Genomic DNA, 18,292 nt, shown 5'->3' with positions numbered 1-18,292 from the left:
TGAAGATGGGTTATGGTGACATTTTCCAAATATTTGAAAGGATCTCAAAACAGATGGGGTTGTTCACCTCAAAACCGTTATAAGGCCCCAGAAACATTTCTTGCATTGCATGTAATTATACAATGTCTGTAAGATATGTTTGCTCACATATAAAAATGCAATAGACCTGTCATTTGGCTTACACACAGAGCCAGAAATGAGTGGATGTGTATGTATATATATATAACTTTACAATGGAATCATTTTTATTGAATATATAAATATAACTTTAACAATGTGTATTACACAGTTGTTTTATGAAGCAGCTTACCAAGATAATTAAACTGAAGGGTGTTTGCATGCCACAGCTATAACAGCATCCAGCTGTAAACATGAAAGTGATCACTTCTGCACCTGAAAGTTGTAAAAAATATATATATCGCAGAATACCAGAATTATTGATGAGATTTCATCTCTTTTTAATTCCAGAGCAATGAAAAATCAATGTTTCCTGAGATGTTTACATTTGGGTATCAAAACTTTATATAAATGTGAGCTGCTTCTAGAGAGCAAATAAATTACATAGTAGGGTTATTATTATTATTTTGCCATAGTATCTAGATTATGGGATGAAGGTTTATCCCAGCACTATTAAATGAATCATACAAGCAGATCCATGTACACAGTGCAGTAAAAAAATGTTTCTGCCACATTTAAGGAAATATGTTTTTTCTTACAGGAAAATTACCTTATTCCCAGAAAAGCATAAAAAGGTGAAGGAACCATAAAGCTGCATGTGGTGCTATTCTGGCTGGGGAACATGAGCCACTGAGCTCCAAGGGACTTACTTCCAAATAAAGATGGACAGGATTGGGCTGCACAACCGGGCTGTTTGAACTATCAGTGTTGTAGGAGTAGTGAATGCAAGAATCAAGCTCTCAAGCGATTTTCTAATATCAAGATACTGTTCTAATTTTTTTGCATGGCGCATGCTGTCATTTACATGGTGCAATTATAACATGGCATGATTGACAGGTGGCTTCCCAAGAATCTGACAATCATCTGTCTGTTGGGCACTTGGGAAGCACAGCATAAGGGGTGTTGCCAGCCCAGTGCCCAGTGCTTATCCAAGTGCTAAGCACAGGACTAAGAAAGCCATCTTTCTCCCCTCCACATCAAGTGATGGGGGGGGGGGAGTGGAGAAAGAAGTCTGCATCCTGCAAGCATGGGATGCAAGCAGGAGAAGTTCCTCTCGCAGCGATTGCCTGCAAAAAAACAGGGCTCCTTGCATTGGCTGCATTCACCTGTCCCCAGCAGGGACCAGATATGCATAGTCAAACTGAGCAGGATTTAACCTCTCCATCAATTAAATCCTGCTGCTTTGGTAGCAACTGCTGGTTCCTTACTACAAACAAGCACATATGGCCAAGGCAAAATTGTGTGGCTTGGGAGGAATGACCTTCAGGGTCAAATTATACCCCCTGGAGTTTCCCACCCCTGTTCTAATGGGTCTACTAGATTAGACAAACCTTCCCAGTCTTACAAATGTTATTAGCTGCATTTTGCTTGCACTGTATTTCTAATGTATTTCTAATGTTTTAAGTTTAGATCTTAAGTGTTCTTGTACACTGCTTTGAGATCTAGTGCTAAAGGTGGTGTAAAAATGTTTTAATAAAATGAATGAATGAATGAATGCTTACACACAGAGAAAACTGTCAATAATGTGTTGGTTTCCCTTCTGTTTCTAGCAGATATCAGTCAGTAATGAACCACACAGAAAAATGATTCTGGAAAAAGGGTTCCTCCTCAGGATATGCTCTGTACCTGCCATCACCACAGAAATGGTAGGGATGGACAAATATGCCCATTTCAGTTTCTCTCATTTTTCATTTTTTCATTTTATTGGTTTGCAGATGATTTTTTTTAAGTCCTCATGAAAACCCACCAGCATTTTAGTGTGAATTTCTCCTAGTATATGCATTTTTTCATATGACATTTGGCCAAATATGCCTATTTTTGCAAAGCACGTTTCCTTAATGCAGCACTAATCTAGGCTCGCTTTACCCTGGTATATGCATTTTTGTACACGTTACTTAGCTGCATTGCAAAATTCAGAGATGTCCAAATTTCAAGAATGGCTGTGTTTTGGTATGCGTCTTGTTTTGAAAAGTGCAAATTAGGAAGATTTCCCTTTAAATGTGAACCGACTCAAAATTCTCCTCTATCTCTACAAATGAAGTATTCATTTCACATGGCCTTTATAGGATGCTGCACGGGGTGGAACAGGGTCTGGTCATCCTTCCCAAATCCGGTGTTGAAGATCTCCTAAATTACAGCCAGTTGGCTATGCCCTAATCTAAGCGCTGGGGACACACAGGCACAAGCAGAATAAATTACTAAATGGGACAGGTTAATATACAGAATATCAATGCCTTTGCAATGTCAATAAATTTTCACCGAGTCCTTTTCACATGTTAGCTTTGGATTTTTCTTGCCCAGTCCCATGGCCTTCTTTAAGCTTTGATAGGTTTAATGTAAATTCATTTAACAATGAATATTCAGAGAAATGCTGGGCACACATGCTAATGCTGACCAGCCTAAAGCATTTGCTTGCTTGCAGTCATTGTCAGAATCAATGTGCCTGGCTGTTGCGAATTAACCCAGGGCACTATCCTACTTCTGTACTGCCACGATAAACAATGCAAGTGATCTGATCAGCCATTTATCAAATTCAGCCGAATAAATTATTAGGCAAGCCGAAGGTGCATGTTCCTAATTGCTAATGCAATGGAAAGAAAACATACTTGAAATATGTTTAGCGGTGTCAGAAAACAGTACTGGCTATTCATAGCATGTTGGTATTCAATTAATTCATTCCACTACACCGTGTTGGGAGTTTGCAGGCGTGTGTTGTTGTTTGTTTTAGTGCTGATCTGTCATTTTTCTTCGAAACGGATTACAAGAGTAGACTCAAACCATTTGATAGTGGCAATTCATTTTGTGAGAACTATAGAAATAAGACAATATATCAACATTTTCTCATTTCAAAGTCTCATTTGGTGGATGAAAATAATCATGAATCTAGATTCTGATTTGTATTTCCTTCTGATTTGTATTTTCAGGAACATTGCAGCTCACAACTCATCCTCAGCACCTGATTCCTTCTTTCTAAATCCACTCATATTATGGGTTGTTTCTGTTCACAAGGGTAACATCTATAGGTGTCGGCAAATGGGTAGCTTTTCTTGAGGCAGGTTGCCTCAAGATTGTATGGAAATCATATTACAAATTATGGGCTCAAACACACGAAACCTTCTTTGAATTGAACTTCTAAGTCTGAAGCATTCTTGATGCCATTGACAGCAATGAAACAACGAAGGGATGCAGCACTGAGCTACCCACCACAGTCATCATTCTCACCATTCTCCACAAGATGAAGGAACACAGGAAGTTGCCTTAAACTAGGTTAGACCATTTGTCAGTCCAGCTTAGTGTTGTCTGCACTGCCTGGAAGTGGGTCTCTGATCTATCCCAGCCCTACCAAGAGATGCCAGGGGTTGAATCTGGGGGCCTTTTATATGCAACACAGATACTCTACCACTGAGCTACACGCCTTCCTTGCAGGACAACAGCAAGAACTATGGAAAGAAGAGACGGGACCACTTTTTAAAGTGGGCAGCCTCCCAAGTGCTTTAGGACCTTGACTTTCCAGAATTCTGAAATGCACAGGCTGCCTCCAGAAGCACAGGAAGACTCCCTGCTTCAGAAGACCACTCTCTAATTTGTGCCGAGAATGACGGTGAGAGGGTTTGGAGCCAGTGAACTCATCCTTCTAGCCCATCCACCACACAATCACAACATGCATCCTCAACACACCAAAAGAGGGTTTGAGCATTCCAAAGATCTCTCCAACCGTTCAAATCTTTGACGACTGACCTTGCCTGCTGGAAGCATTGATACATGAGGCTGAAGAATGGCAGCTAGCAGTATTTGGGGGCAGGGGGATGTTTTGCATCTTGAATGCCTGATCCTTTCACATTTCTTGTGGATCTTTTAAATTGATCAGGTAGTGAAGAATGCATGCATGAACCTTTTCACAACTGACATGGCATGTGTGGTGTTTTTTTTTAAAAAAAATTGCCCTTCTGTATGAAAACACAAAATCTGTGTGAGAAGCCACATATACTCCAGTCAGTTAAAATGGAAATGAATCCCACCTAGCAAGAATGGATTTGCTTCTTTATCACAGAAGATACCTAGTTATTTGTGAATGACGACATCACAATCACATTGATTCTTATTCATGCCCATGTCTCATCCCACAATATCGAAGGTCCAATTAAAGCCCATAGATTTGGGCTGAGTCAATTATGGCATACTTTGTCTCTAGGGACCACGTGGGCAGAAGTTAATTAGTTGGAGAAATTAAAGCCTCTAAGTTCAAAGAGTTAATTTCAACAGCAGCGAGGTGGACAGTGAATGCAGCACAACAATACGTTTGCACAGTGGGAAGACCTAGCTGGAAAGAGCCAGTTCACATTTGGTATACGAATTTTACATAACAGAAGGAACCTCACAATAAGGGAGACATCAAAGGCCTTCTAGAAGAATGGTGATTGATTCCAAAACCATATTCCTTGGCGCAAATGGTATTTTCATACACAATATATTATTTTTAAAAATTGCTGCTCTCACACCTACCATCTTGTTTCATATGCTGGCTGATGGTCTATGACTGGAGTCGCCAACCTGGGGTGCAGCTGTGTCCTTGAGGGTGTCCCACTGCTCCCTCCCTGCTGCTCCCTTCATAACGGAGCGTAACGGTGAGGGTGGTTGCCTCTTCATCTCTTGAGAAAGGCGTGGAGCTGAAGGAGGAAATAAAAAAGTGCAGGAGATGATAGGGGTTGTAGTTCAGCATAAAGGCTCCCCACACCTGACCGAAAGGAACCTTGGCTGCTTGCCATTCCCATAATCCATTGCTCTTGGAGGTTGGTTCCCTGTGTTTCTGTCATGCTACAGCGGAGCCATTTCCAAGCTGGTGTCCTCTAGATGCTATGGACTAAAGTTCCCATGCTGGCTGAGGCTGATGGGATATAAGTCAAAAACATCCAGAGGACATCAGGTTGGCAAAGGTTTCTATAGTGGGACAAAGTTAAAGCCAAAGTTAAAGCATGAAAAAGAAGTAGAATTCAGAGTGGTAGACTTCCTATACAACATATTAAGGGTCCAGCTGGATCAGGCCAAAGGCTCATCGAACCCAGCATCCTGTTCTCATAGTTCTCTCAGCCAGATGCCTTTGGGAAGCCTGCAAGAGGGGCAGAGCTATTTTCGGGGGACGTGTCAACGCAGCAGCAGAAACCTCCCTCTGAACTGCTGCAGCTGAAGTTGAACCGTACGATCAGGCTGCAAAGTGTCATTTGTAAATGTAAAGCAGCTCTAAATGGTGAATAAATGATTAGTAAATGTTTCCTGTAAATTACTAATCAATAGTTATAGATCCAAAGAACAATTTAGGAAGCTTAGAAGTTGCACCATCAAGCTGAGTTTCCCTGCGAAGATCGATCCATGATTCTGAAACAGCTTTCTCCAGTCTGGTACCCGACAGAAGTTTGGGTCTTTGTACTGCCTGGGGTTGATGAGAGTTATATAAAAACAACAACAGCTGGAGGGCGCCTGGCTGAGGACAGCTGTTCCGAAGCACATTCATACAAGCGCTGAGCCAAAGGTAGTCAGCCCAGCGATGTACAACACTCTCAGAGGGGGGTCAAAAACAGACCCTGAAGATTTTGTGATCTTCATGGATTGGGAAAATTTTAGTGGTGGCTGGTGCCCTTTGGCTCCCTGCCTTCCACCTACCAGTCCCAAAGAGTAAGAGCCAATGACAGGCAAAGCCATCTACTTCCAGTTTTGTCCTCCTCCTCCTCCCTGCTGGCTTCTACAGGGGCAACATTGAGTCTAAGGAGGAGAAATCTGGCAGGCTGTGCCATCCCCATGGACTGTTTGTAAGTAGGCAGGCAGGTGGGGGCTAGCTGAGAGCAGACTGGGGTTGGTGGGGCATCTGCCCAAATGGGCCAGCCTCAAATGCCAGCATTGCAGTGCTTTGAAGGACAAAGTGGGCTTATGATGAAATAGATGATGCACTCAATAGTTGCAATCTTTCTTTTGCGGGGAAAAAAGAAACTTTGCCACCAGTCCAGGCAGCAAGAAGGAGCAGCCCACTGACACATCTCTCCATGGGGCAGCTGTTTTATGTTTACCAAGAATGCCCCTTGGAATGAATCCGTAATAATGGCATTTCACAATATTTGATATCTCATCCAGTTCTCCTTAACATCAACAACACAAACACTCCACAAGTCTTAAAAAGACACTGTTTGACATTTCTGAAATGGTCAACATCCCTGTTTCCCAATTACAATGTAGATGTTGACAGTATATAAATTACAAGCTTCCAATTTTCCTGGCAGAGTTCTATGTTGTATTTATTTAACAGCAGCATCACAACTCTCTCCTGAAGCCTTGTAATGTGAAAAGCAAAGCTATACTGGATGGATTTCTCCTTAGATGGGCGATTTTTATTTTTTGCTTCTGATGGGGGAAGGGTGACAACCCTTTCCTAACACTGAAGCCCTCTGCATGTCGTCTACTCAAAATTAAGTCCCACAGAGTTCAACGGACTTTACTCCCAAGTGAGTGGATACAGGATTGCAGCCTAAACCTGGTTTGTGTCAATAAACAACGGTTTGGATCCAGCTTTAGGGGGCAATCAAGGAGTGTCTCATTAAACTCAGTGGAACTCACAGTACAGGCCTAGGCATGTCCCCTTAGACACAAGTGTGACAATGATTATTTAAGCCAGCTTGTCCAACCTGGCACCCTCCATATGTTGTGAACTACTGTCACCCATAACCACTGTCCATGCTGATGAAAACTGGAATCGAGAACATCTGAATGGCTTCAGGTTGGAGATAGCTGGTTTGAACTTCCAACAAAGAAGGAAATAAAAGGCAATCTGTTCTTTATAAATCCAATCTAAGCTGCTGGACTATCTATTCAGTTGAATATAATGGTATAAACGTGTCAGTCTCCCCTGCCCCTTAAATAAATTGTGGATTGAGAAAACCTGGTGATGTCTGAAAAATCAAGAGACTGAGATCCAGCCTACGCACTATGACCTTCCTGCAGAGGTTACTGTAAACAGCAGATTCGTATAGCACTATTCTCGCCTGGAGAGAGTTTCTACTCCAGCTCTGCATGTTCTCAGGGGCACTAGTCTGGAGACAACATTTGTTTTTCATTAATGGACTTTCTAATGGCAAAGTAATTTTAATAAGCACAGCATCCATTACTGTGGTTCTTGTCCATTTCTCAGAGAAACTAAGATCCACAGTCCCCATTTCATTCATCCCCACAACATCCAAGCAAAAAAGGCCCCCATTCCTCACATTTCACAAGTGGGTGTCGTTTAGCTTCCTAATTGCCACTGTCAATGCAAGTCCACGCATGTCTCACTCATAAGTAAGTCTCATTCAGTTAAATGGGGCTAATTTCCAGGTAAATGAGCATGGCTTTGTCGCCTTGCAGTTATTAATATTATATCTCTTAATAACAGCCAAGATGGGTTCTAAGCAGCTTACAAGTGTAATTAATTAGAATGCACAAAACCATTTCATGAGAACATTAAAATAAACATGCACCATTGAAATGTACAATAAAGCAAGTCCATTGAAACAGCACAACACCAGCTCCGTCACTGAAGACCCAGGTACCCTCAGTAGCTGGAAGTGCCTTTAACCAGCTTTGATGGGTGCAAAAGCTGTGATCTGCAGAACTGGCACCCATTACAAGTGCCACATAATACACTTTCCAGTCCTGTAAGAAATTGAGTGTGGCAATACCTACACTCTGGACTTCCCAGTCTGTTGACATCAGACAGAAACCTTTGCTATACCTTTTTCGGCAACTGCTTAAAACATTTTAGTTGAGGCAAACCTTTCATGACATATAGAGTACATGTTGACATGTTTTCATCTACTGTTGGTTTTAATAATCTTTTGAATACAGTGGTACCTCTGGTTACGTACTTAATTCATTCCAGAGGTCCGTTCTTAACCTGAAACTGATCTTAACCTGAAGCACCACTTTAGCTAATGGGGCCTCCTGCTGCCGCTGCACGATTTCTGTTCTCATCCTGAAGCAAAGTTCTTAACCTGAGGTACTATTTCTGGGTTGGCAGAGTCTGTAACCTGAAGCGTATGTAACCTGAAGTGTATGTAACCCGAGGTACCACTGTACTTTTAATTCCCATTTTTAATCAACTAATTTTGATGTTTTATTTTATATTGTTGTGAACTGCAGGAGGTTTGTCTGGCTTTTTTTAACAATCAAGCAGTATATAAATTATGTTTTAAAATAAACAAAATAAAATAAAGATATAGATAGCTACAACTATTATTATGTTTTCTTTAAAATACTGAGCACATTTCAAAATCTCAGAATGCCAGGATCTCAAGCACTTGGCAAGGATTAACTTTTTCTTCAGAAGCGGTATAGGGCTCCCTTTACAAAATAAAAAGTGGTTGGAAATGCAACCTAAGATCCTTTGACCATGGACTCTGCTAATTTGAAAAGATCCATAATATTTTGAGGCTTCCTTATTGGTTAGTCTTTGAATATTGTAAGAAGATCCAGGGAACAGACACAACTAATGCATTTATTTTAAAAAACACTCCTAAATTATATTTGGCATGCCATTTAAACATAAACATGAAAGGATAAAATATGAGCATTTTAGAATTAATTTTTGGATGTCATAGAAGTGTTTCTACTCATAGAATTTTGTTTTGAAAATATGGTGATCAAATGACGCATAAGGTTTACTGTAAACTAGTTTAACTTTTGAAAGCTTGCCTTATTTTACTGCATTTCCATAGAAGTGTGGGATTTCTGAACATGAAGAAAGACTACATTTTATAAACTCCTGAATAAATAGCAAGAGTCATGTAACTGCACTGGGATCTGCCACAATCAAAGCAAACCTTTTAAGCTGTGCCATCGAATCCTGCATCAGATGGGACAAAACTCTATGCTATTTCCCAGTTGACTGAAAATTTTTTCTATATTGACCTATATTTTCCATAGATCCATAGAACAGGCATCACTGTTCCCTGAAAAATGTCTTGCAGTACACAGATTTATTAATGATCCAAAAACAAGTTTTCTTCGAAATCAAACTGTAGTTCTTCATGAACTTTCAAAAGTTTTCCTAGATCTCCACCTGTCCACGCAAATAGGACTCCACCTGTCCACACAAATAGTACCTCGGGTTAAGAACTTCAGGATGAGAACAGAAATCGTGCTCCGGGGCGTGGCAGCAGCAGGAGGCCCCATTAGCTAAAGTGGTCCTTCAGGTTAAGAACAGTTTCAGGTTAAGAACGGACCTCCAGAACGAATTAAGTACTTAACCCGAGGTACCACTGTATGCCAAACTCCAACAGGCAGGACAGGAGGAAAGCTGAGAAATGGCGAGAGGCTGAACATTACCTTGAGCAAAATGGAAGTAAGGGGGTGATTCTGTGGGGAGAGCGATGAGCCAATAGGAAAATACTCAAAGATGTATTGCAAGACGTAGCTACAAAAGGTGGCATTTTAAGACATAACAGAAACCTGTGTATAGCAAATCAGGGTTTTAGGCAGAGTTTGCCTCATAAGTCATACAGATTTTACAAGAGACACGTCAGAGTGATTAACAGGACAGACTTTTTTTTTAAAAAAAAAAAGTATAGTGAATTCCAATAATCTCCCACTCAGATAGCACTGTAAAAAAGTCTGTCACCACCTGGCCATGGACTGAAAACAGAACAGGTGCTGTGGCCAACAGGATAACTGATCTTTGCAACTCAAGGACCCTGTTGAGGACCAGCTAGATGAAGATGATGAAGACAGAACATTAAATCTCAATATTGTTGGGGGGTGGGTTTCTTCACCAGCACCCTGCACACATATGTATACGCTTGCAGCTGGCTTAAATATTACCGTAAGTCTTTAATCAGGGGTTAAACAATAATAAATAGCCCATTTATATTCTTTGTATCATTATCAACTGTGACCCAGGATATTTAAGGATTTTGTTCTCTTTCAATTATTTCCTTAGAGTTGAGGCATAAGGTGTGTGTGTCCCCCCCCCCCCCCGCCCGACTGCTTTGTTTTAATACCACTAGATGGCATAGTTATATTATAAGTTCTGTTGTCTTTCCCTCTTTTCGGTGCTTAGATTAGAGATCTTGATGACTTCATTGTTTTACCATACAAGTTTGCTGATATGCCAAGCAAACCAGCTGATTGAGACATATACTTTTTAAAAATAGACAGAACAAGAGGACACTGTTATCAATATAGAGTAAAAATATGCTTGAAGATCCCTGTTAAGATTTTTAAAATGCATTCCACAGCTAGGTATCATGCGTCCAAAATACACTTCTCAAACAGGGAACAAAGCCAGACTGTTTTGTTGCAGTTTACAGACTGCTTTGTGGCACCGGGTTCCTCCTCATCCAGGTCTTGTCCTTGGTCATGCATCTTGCTTGTCTCGATGTGTGAATGTGTGCAAATTAATTAGCCTGTTGCATAAATGTAAAATTCACATGCTCCAGTTCACTGCTTTGCATAATTTGCTTCCATGTTAAAGGCTGGAGTGGCTTTATGCACCACTAAAATGTCTCTTCTAACATGCCTGTTCTCAAAATTAAACATTAAATGTTCAAACTTTTCCTCATGTAGGAGACTTGCTCCAGCCACTTGATCATTTTGCTTCCCCTTTTCTTAATCTTTTCCGACTTTACCATATCCTTTTTTGAAGCAAGACAGCCAGAACTGTACACAGTTTCCCAAGTGCGGCTGGACTATGGATTTCTATAACAGCATTATGTGCTTCGTAGGGCCTGCTCCATTCGGACTGCCCCCTCCCCATCACAGGGCCAACAGACACCATCTGCCTTGTGAGGAAAAAAGTGTGAGAGGCAGGCACAGACGACACCAGGGCCTGCTCCAGTCACACTGACCTGTCCTCCATCTTACATGCTATATCATATGCCTAAGTACTTCAAAATTGTAAACCATCTTGGGTCCCTTGGCAGAAAGGCAGTATATAAATGCAATGTAGAAATAAATTTTCATTTCCTCTGCCCCCTCCTCCCCCCTCCTTCTCATTTATTACATTTTTGTACCACCCTTCAAATGAGGAACACAGCGCAGTTTACAATATAAAAACACCAAAATAGATACAATAATAACAAACAATAACTCTCCCTAGCATTGATTTCATCGTTTTTCACAGCTGCCACATACGGGGTCAACATCATCATCACAGAGCTGAATGAATCAAAGAAGTATATATAGTAGAACAAAATATGCATCAGTTATACTACATGTATTCCAAAAATGTCAATCAAATCACTTAGCTCAAAAAATAAAAATAAAAATCACTAAACAAGCCACCTCCTTCTGTCCCCCAAGGTGTACTCTTTCCTGCCTCTCATCTGTGGAGACAGGTTTCACCAACAGGTCTCACCTAGGGGCACAAACCAGTTCTCTGAATGACATAAAATTAATATATAAATTATGACAGACATGGCCGACATGGTGCCTTGCAGACGTTGCTGGACTCCAACTCCCATCAGCCCCTGAGACCATGGCCTGTGGTCGGGGATGATGGGAACTGTAGTCCAGCAACATCTGCAAGGCACCATGTCGGCCATCCCTGTAGCAATCCAAGTAGAGTATTTTCAAGGCTCATTGATTTACTCTCCCATGGAAGTCAGCTAGCTCATGTGGCAAGCCCCACTTATGGCTTCAATGTCTGTGAATGCAGTATTCTAAACTAAAGCTTGCATTTCTGTACCACCTCATGCAATCTTTTCGAATGTCAGTAGTAAACTGAGATCTAAGTATGTAGTGCAGCACTCAGGTGACCCCCTTCACTTTGACAACTATCAGTCCAAGCTGGCAAGGGCAGCACAGATAATAATAATAATAATAATAATAATAATAATAATAATAATAATAATATCTGTTTGCTATCAACCAACCAATCCTGTTTCAACAAAATGAACTTCCTTCCACACATTGATTCTTATTCTTTATCGCAAGCCTGATTTTATTAAGACAAAGTGATTTCAGGTACACATTTCTCCTTGCCAACAGCATTTAACAGCCATCATAAATGTAGTTGATTTAATTTTAATAGGCTTTATTTCTAAGGTGTAAGGAAACAAAAATCAATACGGTTCATAATTCTTTAATCGCTCCTTAGGCTCTTGTGTACACGGTGCTCCCATGATAAATTATTAGAGCTGACACCCCACCATGGCAGAATATCTTTTTAACTGGCAAGAAAAAGGGAAAGGATCCAAAGTTTGTGTGCATGTATAATGATGTCACATTCCCAGTCCAATGAATACTGGTTTGTTGGATCAGCATTACACCTACGCACCCCGCCCTCATCCCCTTCTCCCTTTGCACACTTGGGTCAACACATTATTTCCTGGTCTGCTAAATCACCTGTTGTCATGATGTCCAAACTGGGAAATTATTGTTCAAGTGCTTCCTACAAAGCAGGACTGCAAATCACAATTGTATCCTGGGTTGTAATCCTGGCGTGGATGTCAACTCTATGGGGTCTGGGTCCCTTCAGGACCCCCCTAAAATATTTAGGGGGGTTGTCCCCATATTTTTTAACAAGTTGGTGCCTTCCTCCCTCCTTTCCTTCCTCCCCCCCTCCCTCCCTCCCTCCCTTCCTTCCTCGCTTAGGCAGCCACCTTGCCCCCAGCCAGGCACTTCCCTCTTTTCCTGGCTTGCTTCCTGGCTTTCAGAGCCATTTCCAAGTACATCTGAGCCAGGAGAGGTAGCTGGGGAGAGGCAGGTGGGTAGGCTGGCCGGCCGGCCAATAGAAGAGGCAGGTGGGCAAGCAGACAGAAACTTCTTGCTCATGAGTAGGTGTTGTAAGGCCAAGAATGATGGGTGTTGCAGTTCAGGAACATCTGGGATGGCAAAGGTTCCCCACACGTGTTCCATCAAATTAGGTTCAGTGACTTATTAGAAATTATGAAAGGGATTTAAAAGTGCTTAATTGTGGCTGTTAATGTAAGCTCGTGGTTCTTTCTTTTGGTTGCTGTTGTTGTTGGACAAAAGTTAATCTGCTTTCTCTGAAAACTAATTCCGCCCCCATTTCCCAGAAGAGCAATATCAAACATTTATATATTTACAGATTTTTTTTCATGTCAAACAATGCAGTGCAGCAGTCCCATGAGGAGCTTTGGGCAAAAACTGCTGTAAACATTCGGAACACACTAGCCTCAGACACACAGAAATTAATGATCTCATTGCAATTAATAAAACACAAACGTTTCATTAGAGCAAAGGAGGGAAGAGCAACTCTGATCCCCCCCCCCCCGCCCAGCTATCATGGTTTCTAAACATGCACAGTTCCTTTGCTGTGAAGCTATTTCACACTTTTAATTATGCAAGCAATACAAATCAAACAAGAGCAGGAATGATACACCATCTCCAGATGCTTTAAGACCCGTATTTTGCGGGGGGGGGGGAACCACCACCCTTCTCTAACTTTCAACAGCTCAAGGGTTACTCCCTGCGTGAAAACCAGAAAACTTTTCAATGTATTTTCTGTTGAGTGGATCTTAAATGTTTATCACCAGGCAGGAATGTAAAGTTTAACTGGGAAGATAAAACTATTTGATGCTGAAATGTGTGCATTAGAGACAAACAAAGTAAAATGCCTTTTTTATCCCTTTCCTTCACCTTGTAATCACTGGTAATTCAGCTGAGAGGTTTCAGCATCTGTCAAACCCTTCAAAAAGCTGCAATTTCTCTCTCAGTTTTGCTCTCTGCAAAAAAACACAAACAATACTACAGCAACCTTCCTAAACATTTTGCAAAATCTCCTCCTCTGTGCTCTGCTAGCATTGTCCTGGAAACCCTGAGGATATTCCTGAGAACGTGATAAAACCCACCTGTGGCAGACTTTGAGCTGTCAAATTTCAGTGGTGCCCTGTGCAAAGCTAAATTTCGGCGCGTGCCTCCCACCTCCTCTCATACTCCATTCTACATCATCGTTGCTGCACTCTAAAACCACCCCTGAATCCATCTCACATAGCATTATTGTTTCAGATCTACTGCAAAATGGCATGAATGCAATCTCCTTCAGTTCGGTGCTGCCCAGATGTTTGAGGCTACAACTTACATCATTCCAGACAATCAGCCAAGTTGGGGCTGATGGGAGTTGGGAAGGTGGGGCTGATGGGAGTTGGGAAGGTGCCCAGAACACCTGGAGTGCATCAGTCTGGGAAAGGTTGCATTAATGGCACTGCTAACTTTTGCAAAGGTTCCCTGGAGACAATTGGCTTGTATTCAGTTGTGCTCCTCTGCTGAATGAAGGTTCTTTGATCCTTCTAGGTGTAGGAAAACCTCACCCATGCTCTTCCAAAGGGTACCCCAACCATCGGGGGGGGGGGATTCAAAGAAAAGAGACCATCTGGGGGAAAATGCCTCCACCCTTACCACTTATGGAAGCAAAAGCAGAGGGGCATATATGGATACAGCACAGTGGCCTCACTCTCTCCATTCATGGGATGACTAAGTGAGCGTTGGCAATTTCTGCTCCCATTTCCATCAGAATTTTGCAACATCCCTACATCTCGCACAACCCATACCATGCAGCGCAAGGGATAACGGATGGGGTCCCCTCCATTCCTATCGCAGTCCCCTATCCTGATTGTGTTTGGATAAGTATAAATCAATAACTGGGCTATAACTGACATGCTCCTCAAGATATTCCATGCATGCAAGAAACGAAAATCCATATATTTAAAAGCCAGGCAATGACATAATGAGAACTGGTAAGGGAAGCATTTTTTATTATTTTTTTAGTTTGGATTTATGTACTTGTAAATTCATAAATTTGTTCTAGTCAATGTGATCTATCGTTGCTTAGGCAAAGTGCGTAAATTTAATATAAGGGAAAATATAAGGGAAATTGCTTTTAAGTACTCCTCCTCCTCCTCCATTAGAGCCCAGCATGAGGAATTTTATCTTTCACCCACTGCATGATTTGTTTTAATGCTGAATGATTAATGATACAGTATAACTTCATATTGGGAAAACAGACTTCCTTTTATGACTTTGGATGGATAATTTAGCAAGAGAGTTAATTTAGGCTTTCTACTCTGTTCTCCAGACGAAGCTCTGAAACCAACTATTTAAATCTAGAAAGTATTGAATACTAATTATTCTGAATTAATGCACAGATCCTTCATGGACTCTAATAGTCTCAGTCTCAATTTATAAGTACAAGTGCAGACAAGAACAGGCCCCTTGATAGCATTCTTTGGACATGTCCGCAAAATTAGTCCAGTTTTTCTACTGAAATTTAAGCCCTTTTCAGCTATGGACTGTTCCAGCTGAAGGTGTTTAAAAAATGGACACAAGAGGAATATGGAGGGTTGTAGCCAATGTTCGTTCAGTCACAAAAATGTCTAAGGCAGGATATGTGTTCAACTAGTCCCCTTTGCCATTTGATCTGTGTTTCTAGATATTTTACAATGTTTTGGAAATGTCAACTTAAGCCTGCACCCTCAACTTCAAGCTGACAAGGAGATGGACCTGAGACTTCATTTTTTACATTAGGTAAAGCCTCCATCTTTACAACCCCTTGACTAATGCCTTTCTCCTCTCAAGAATAGTCCTTGTATGTGCCTCTGGCACGTATAAGTTGTTTTGGTTACTGGTTATGCAGCCAGCACAACATTGCTTTTGCAAATGTCCATTAAGCCTTTACAGTTGTATAATTGCAATGTAATGCCTGGAGGAACTCAAATAAGAGAGTTCAAAATGTCAATGTTTAGCTTTATGTTATCTGCCATGAAAATTCAACAAAGAGAGAAAACACGGTTTATAACTTCCCCGACCAAAGGATGATACTGCACCATGCAGAAAAGGTCTCTATGTCGCCTTCAAGAGTCCTCAAACTAGCTAAACCTCAGTCTAACAAAAAGAGATTGAAACAATGGAAAAGCATGAGTTCCTTGGACAGGGATGACCCTATCATTAGACAGAGGTAGGTACATTACCTTAGGCATGACATTTTGGGTGCCATGAAAGAGACAGCTAGCAACCTGTTAAATTGTTTAATTTATTATGGTGCTGCTTTTACTCCCAGGGAAGGACACTTGTGGGATTTTCTGCCTCAGGTACCAAAATAATTTGGTCATTCTTTGTACAATGCTGTTGATTTGGACTGGAGGGCAGGGATTTGTGGTTCTGCCTCAGGCAGCAAAATGTCTTGAGCTCAGAAAAAGTAGTATTTTTACATGTTGCAAGTCTCCTTAAGCATGGTTTAAAGTATGGAAAGGCAACATGCAAATAAAATGATGTTTGTATTAACTCCAAAATGAATGCATACTCTTTTGCATTTCTCCTCCATGACATTAATGGTTTCATGCAGATAATTGCTTGCCATTAGAACTGGACCCACAGTTGCAACGGAAGGTGGTGTGCTTCCGTTGCAGATGCCAGGATCAGGGTAAGTATGTTTGGGGATAGCTATGACTTATCGGTGCAGTAAACGTCTCATTTATATCACATCCAGTGCAAGATAATAATTTCCCATTTAATCCCACCTAAGGCTTTAGCCAAAGAGGTTTACATCCCAATTACTGTGCAATTAACAACTTTGCTGCTATTTAATTTTCTTGCTAAGTGGGTGGAGTGGAAGGAAAATGCACCCAGGCATACGGAAATGAATGCAGAGATTCCTGACACATACGCTCCTGCAGAATGCCAATCAAGGAAGAAATGAAATCGTACACAGAGCAGAAGAAGATTCCTAGTGACATTTACTGTGGGGAGTGATAACACAACCATAATTGCATTACAGACAGATATAGGTTTTCTGCATTGAATGTGATGAGAATGAGATGTTAAACCTTTGAAGATGGATAAGAAATGACAGGAAATAAATTAGGTTTGCAGTAATCTAACATAATGTTAGGTTGCCGTTGTTATACAAGAGGCAGGGAGGTTCTGTAGGAATACACAAAAGTGACCAAACAGAAAGTGGCAGAAAATCATAAGTAGTATGATTCACTGTGCAATTTGAGGCCAGTTATTCATGTCTCAACTTACACATAAAAAAGGTCAGCCACACATAAGCAAGAGTGAGTGTAAACTCCTCCCGACACATGCTATGTCCTTGACCATGTAGGCATGCCTATAAAAATAAATGTATGGCCAAGGGCAGGTCTTCAAGGTGGCTTCATACAAATAGCCTCTGAGTGGAGGCCACTTGAAATCGCACTACAGGCGGCAAACATTTTGCACGCGTCCAAATGACGTGTGACCGTTGATGCACAGGTCCTTTGGGATCTGGAATAGGGCAGAATGCAGAGTGGAACGGGGTGGAACAGGGGCAAGATGGGGGGAATGAGAACATAACAGGGAGAGGTAGGCTTACGCATACTCCAGAGATGGGGGGCAGGAACGGAACCCCTGGGTAAAAGGGTAAAGGCAAAGGTACCCCTGCCCGTATGGGCCAGTCTTGACAGACTCTAGGGTTGTGTGCTTTTCTCACTCTATGGGCTGGGAGCCAGCGCTGTCCGCAGACACTTCCGGGTCACGTGGCCAGCGTGACAAGCTGCATCTGGCGAGCCAGCGCAGCACACGGAACGCTGTTTACCTTCCCGCTATAAAGCGGTCCCTATTTATCTACTTGCACCCGGGGGTACTTTCGAACTGCTAGGTTGGCAGCCGCTGGGACCGAACGACGGGAGCGCAACCTGCCGCGGGGATTCGAACCGCCGACCATGCGATCGGCAAGTCCTAGGCGCTGAGGTTTTACCCACAGCGCTCCCCGCGTCCCTTGGGTTAAAAGGTAGCAGCCTGTATTTAGAGCTTGCTTTCTCTCATTCGAAAGAGCCAGGTAGACCTGGTATTTCCACGCTATTAGAAATTAGAGATGGAAGAATCTGTCAATTTCAGTTTCCAGTTTTTCAAAATTCAAGTTCAGCTCTCCACATCACTTTGCAATTTGTTTATTCAAAAAAGTCCTCATGATCATTCAAAAGCATTTCAGTGCTAATTTCTCCAAATATATTACTATTATTATTAGAATTGCACAAGGTATGTCCTATGAATGCCATGGTGCACCACATTTTGCAGACTAGATACAAGGACCTGGTTGACCTTAAATGTCCTCTTTCCTGTCAGCTCCAAATACACAACTTGTGTTGCAACAAATAATCAC

The 18,292-nt window shown here is 41.6% G+C and overlaps 1 protein-coding gene across 2 annotated transcripts in view; it reads right to left on the bottom strand.

Moving 5' to 3' along the window:
- ZNF804B (zinc finger protein 804B) overlaps nucleotides 1-18,292 on the bottom strand; it is a 305,937-nt gene that overhangs the window by 235,955 nt on the left and 51,690 nt on the right. For both annotated transcript variants that reach the window (XM_083467607.1, XM_083467608.1), the window contains exon 3: nucleotides 4,681-4,844. In XM_083467607.1, the coding sequence (XP_083323733.1) occupies nucleotides 4,681-4,683 (3 nt within the window). In that variant the 5' untranslated portion in view covers nucleotides 4,684-4,844. The remainder of the gene's footprint in view (nucleotides 1-4,680; nucleotides 4,845-18,292) is intronic.

This window comes from Podarcis liolepis (genome assembly GCF_965112155.1).
Source record: "Podarcis liolepis genome assembly, chromosome: 12".
Taxonomy (NCBI): Eukaryota; Metazoa; Chordata; class Lepidosauria; order Squamata; family Lacertidae; genus Podarcis; species Podarcis liolepis.
This window is presented reverse-complemented; position numbering and strand designations above follow the sequence as displayed.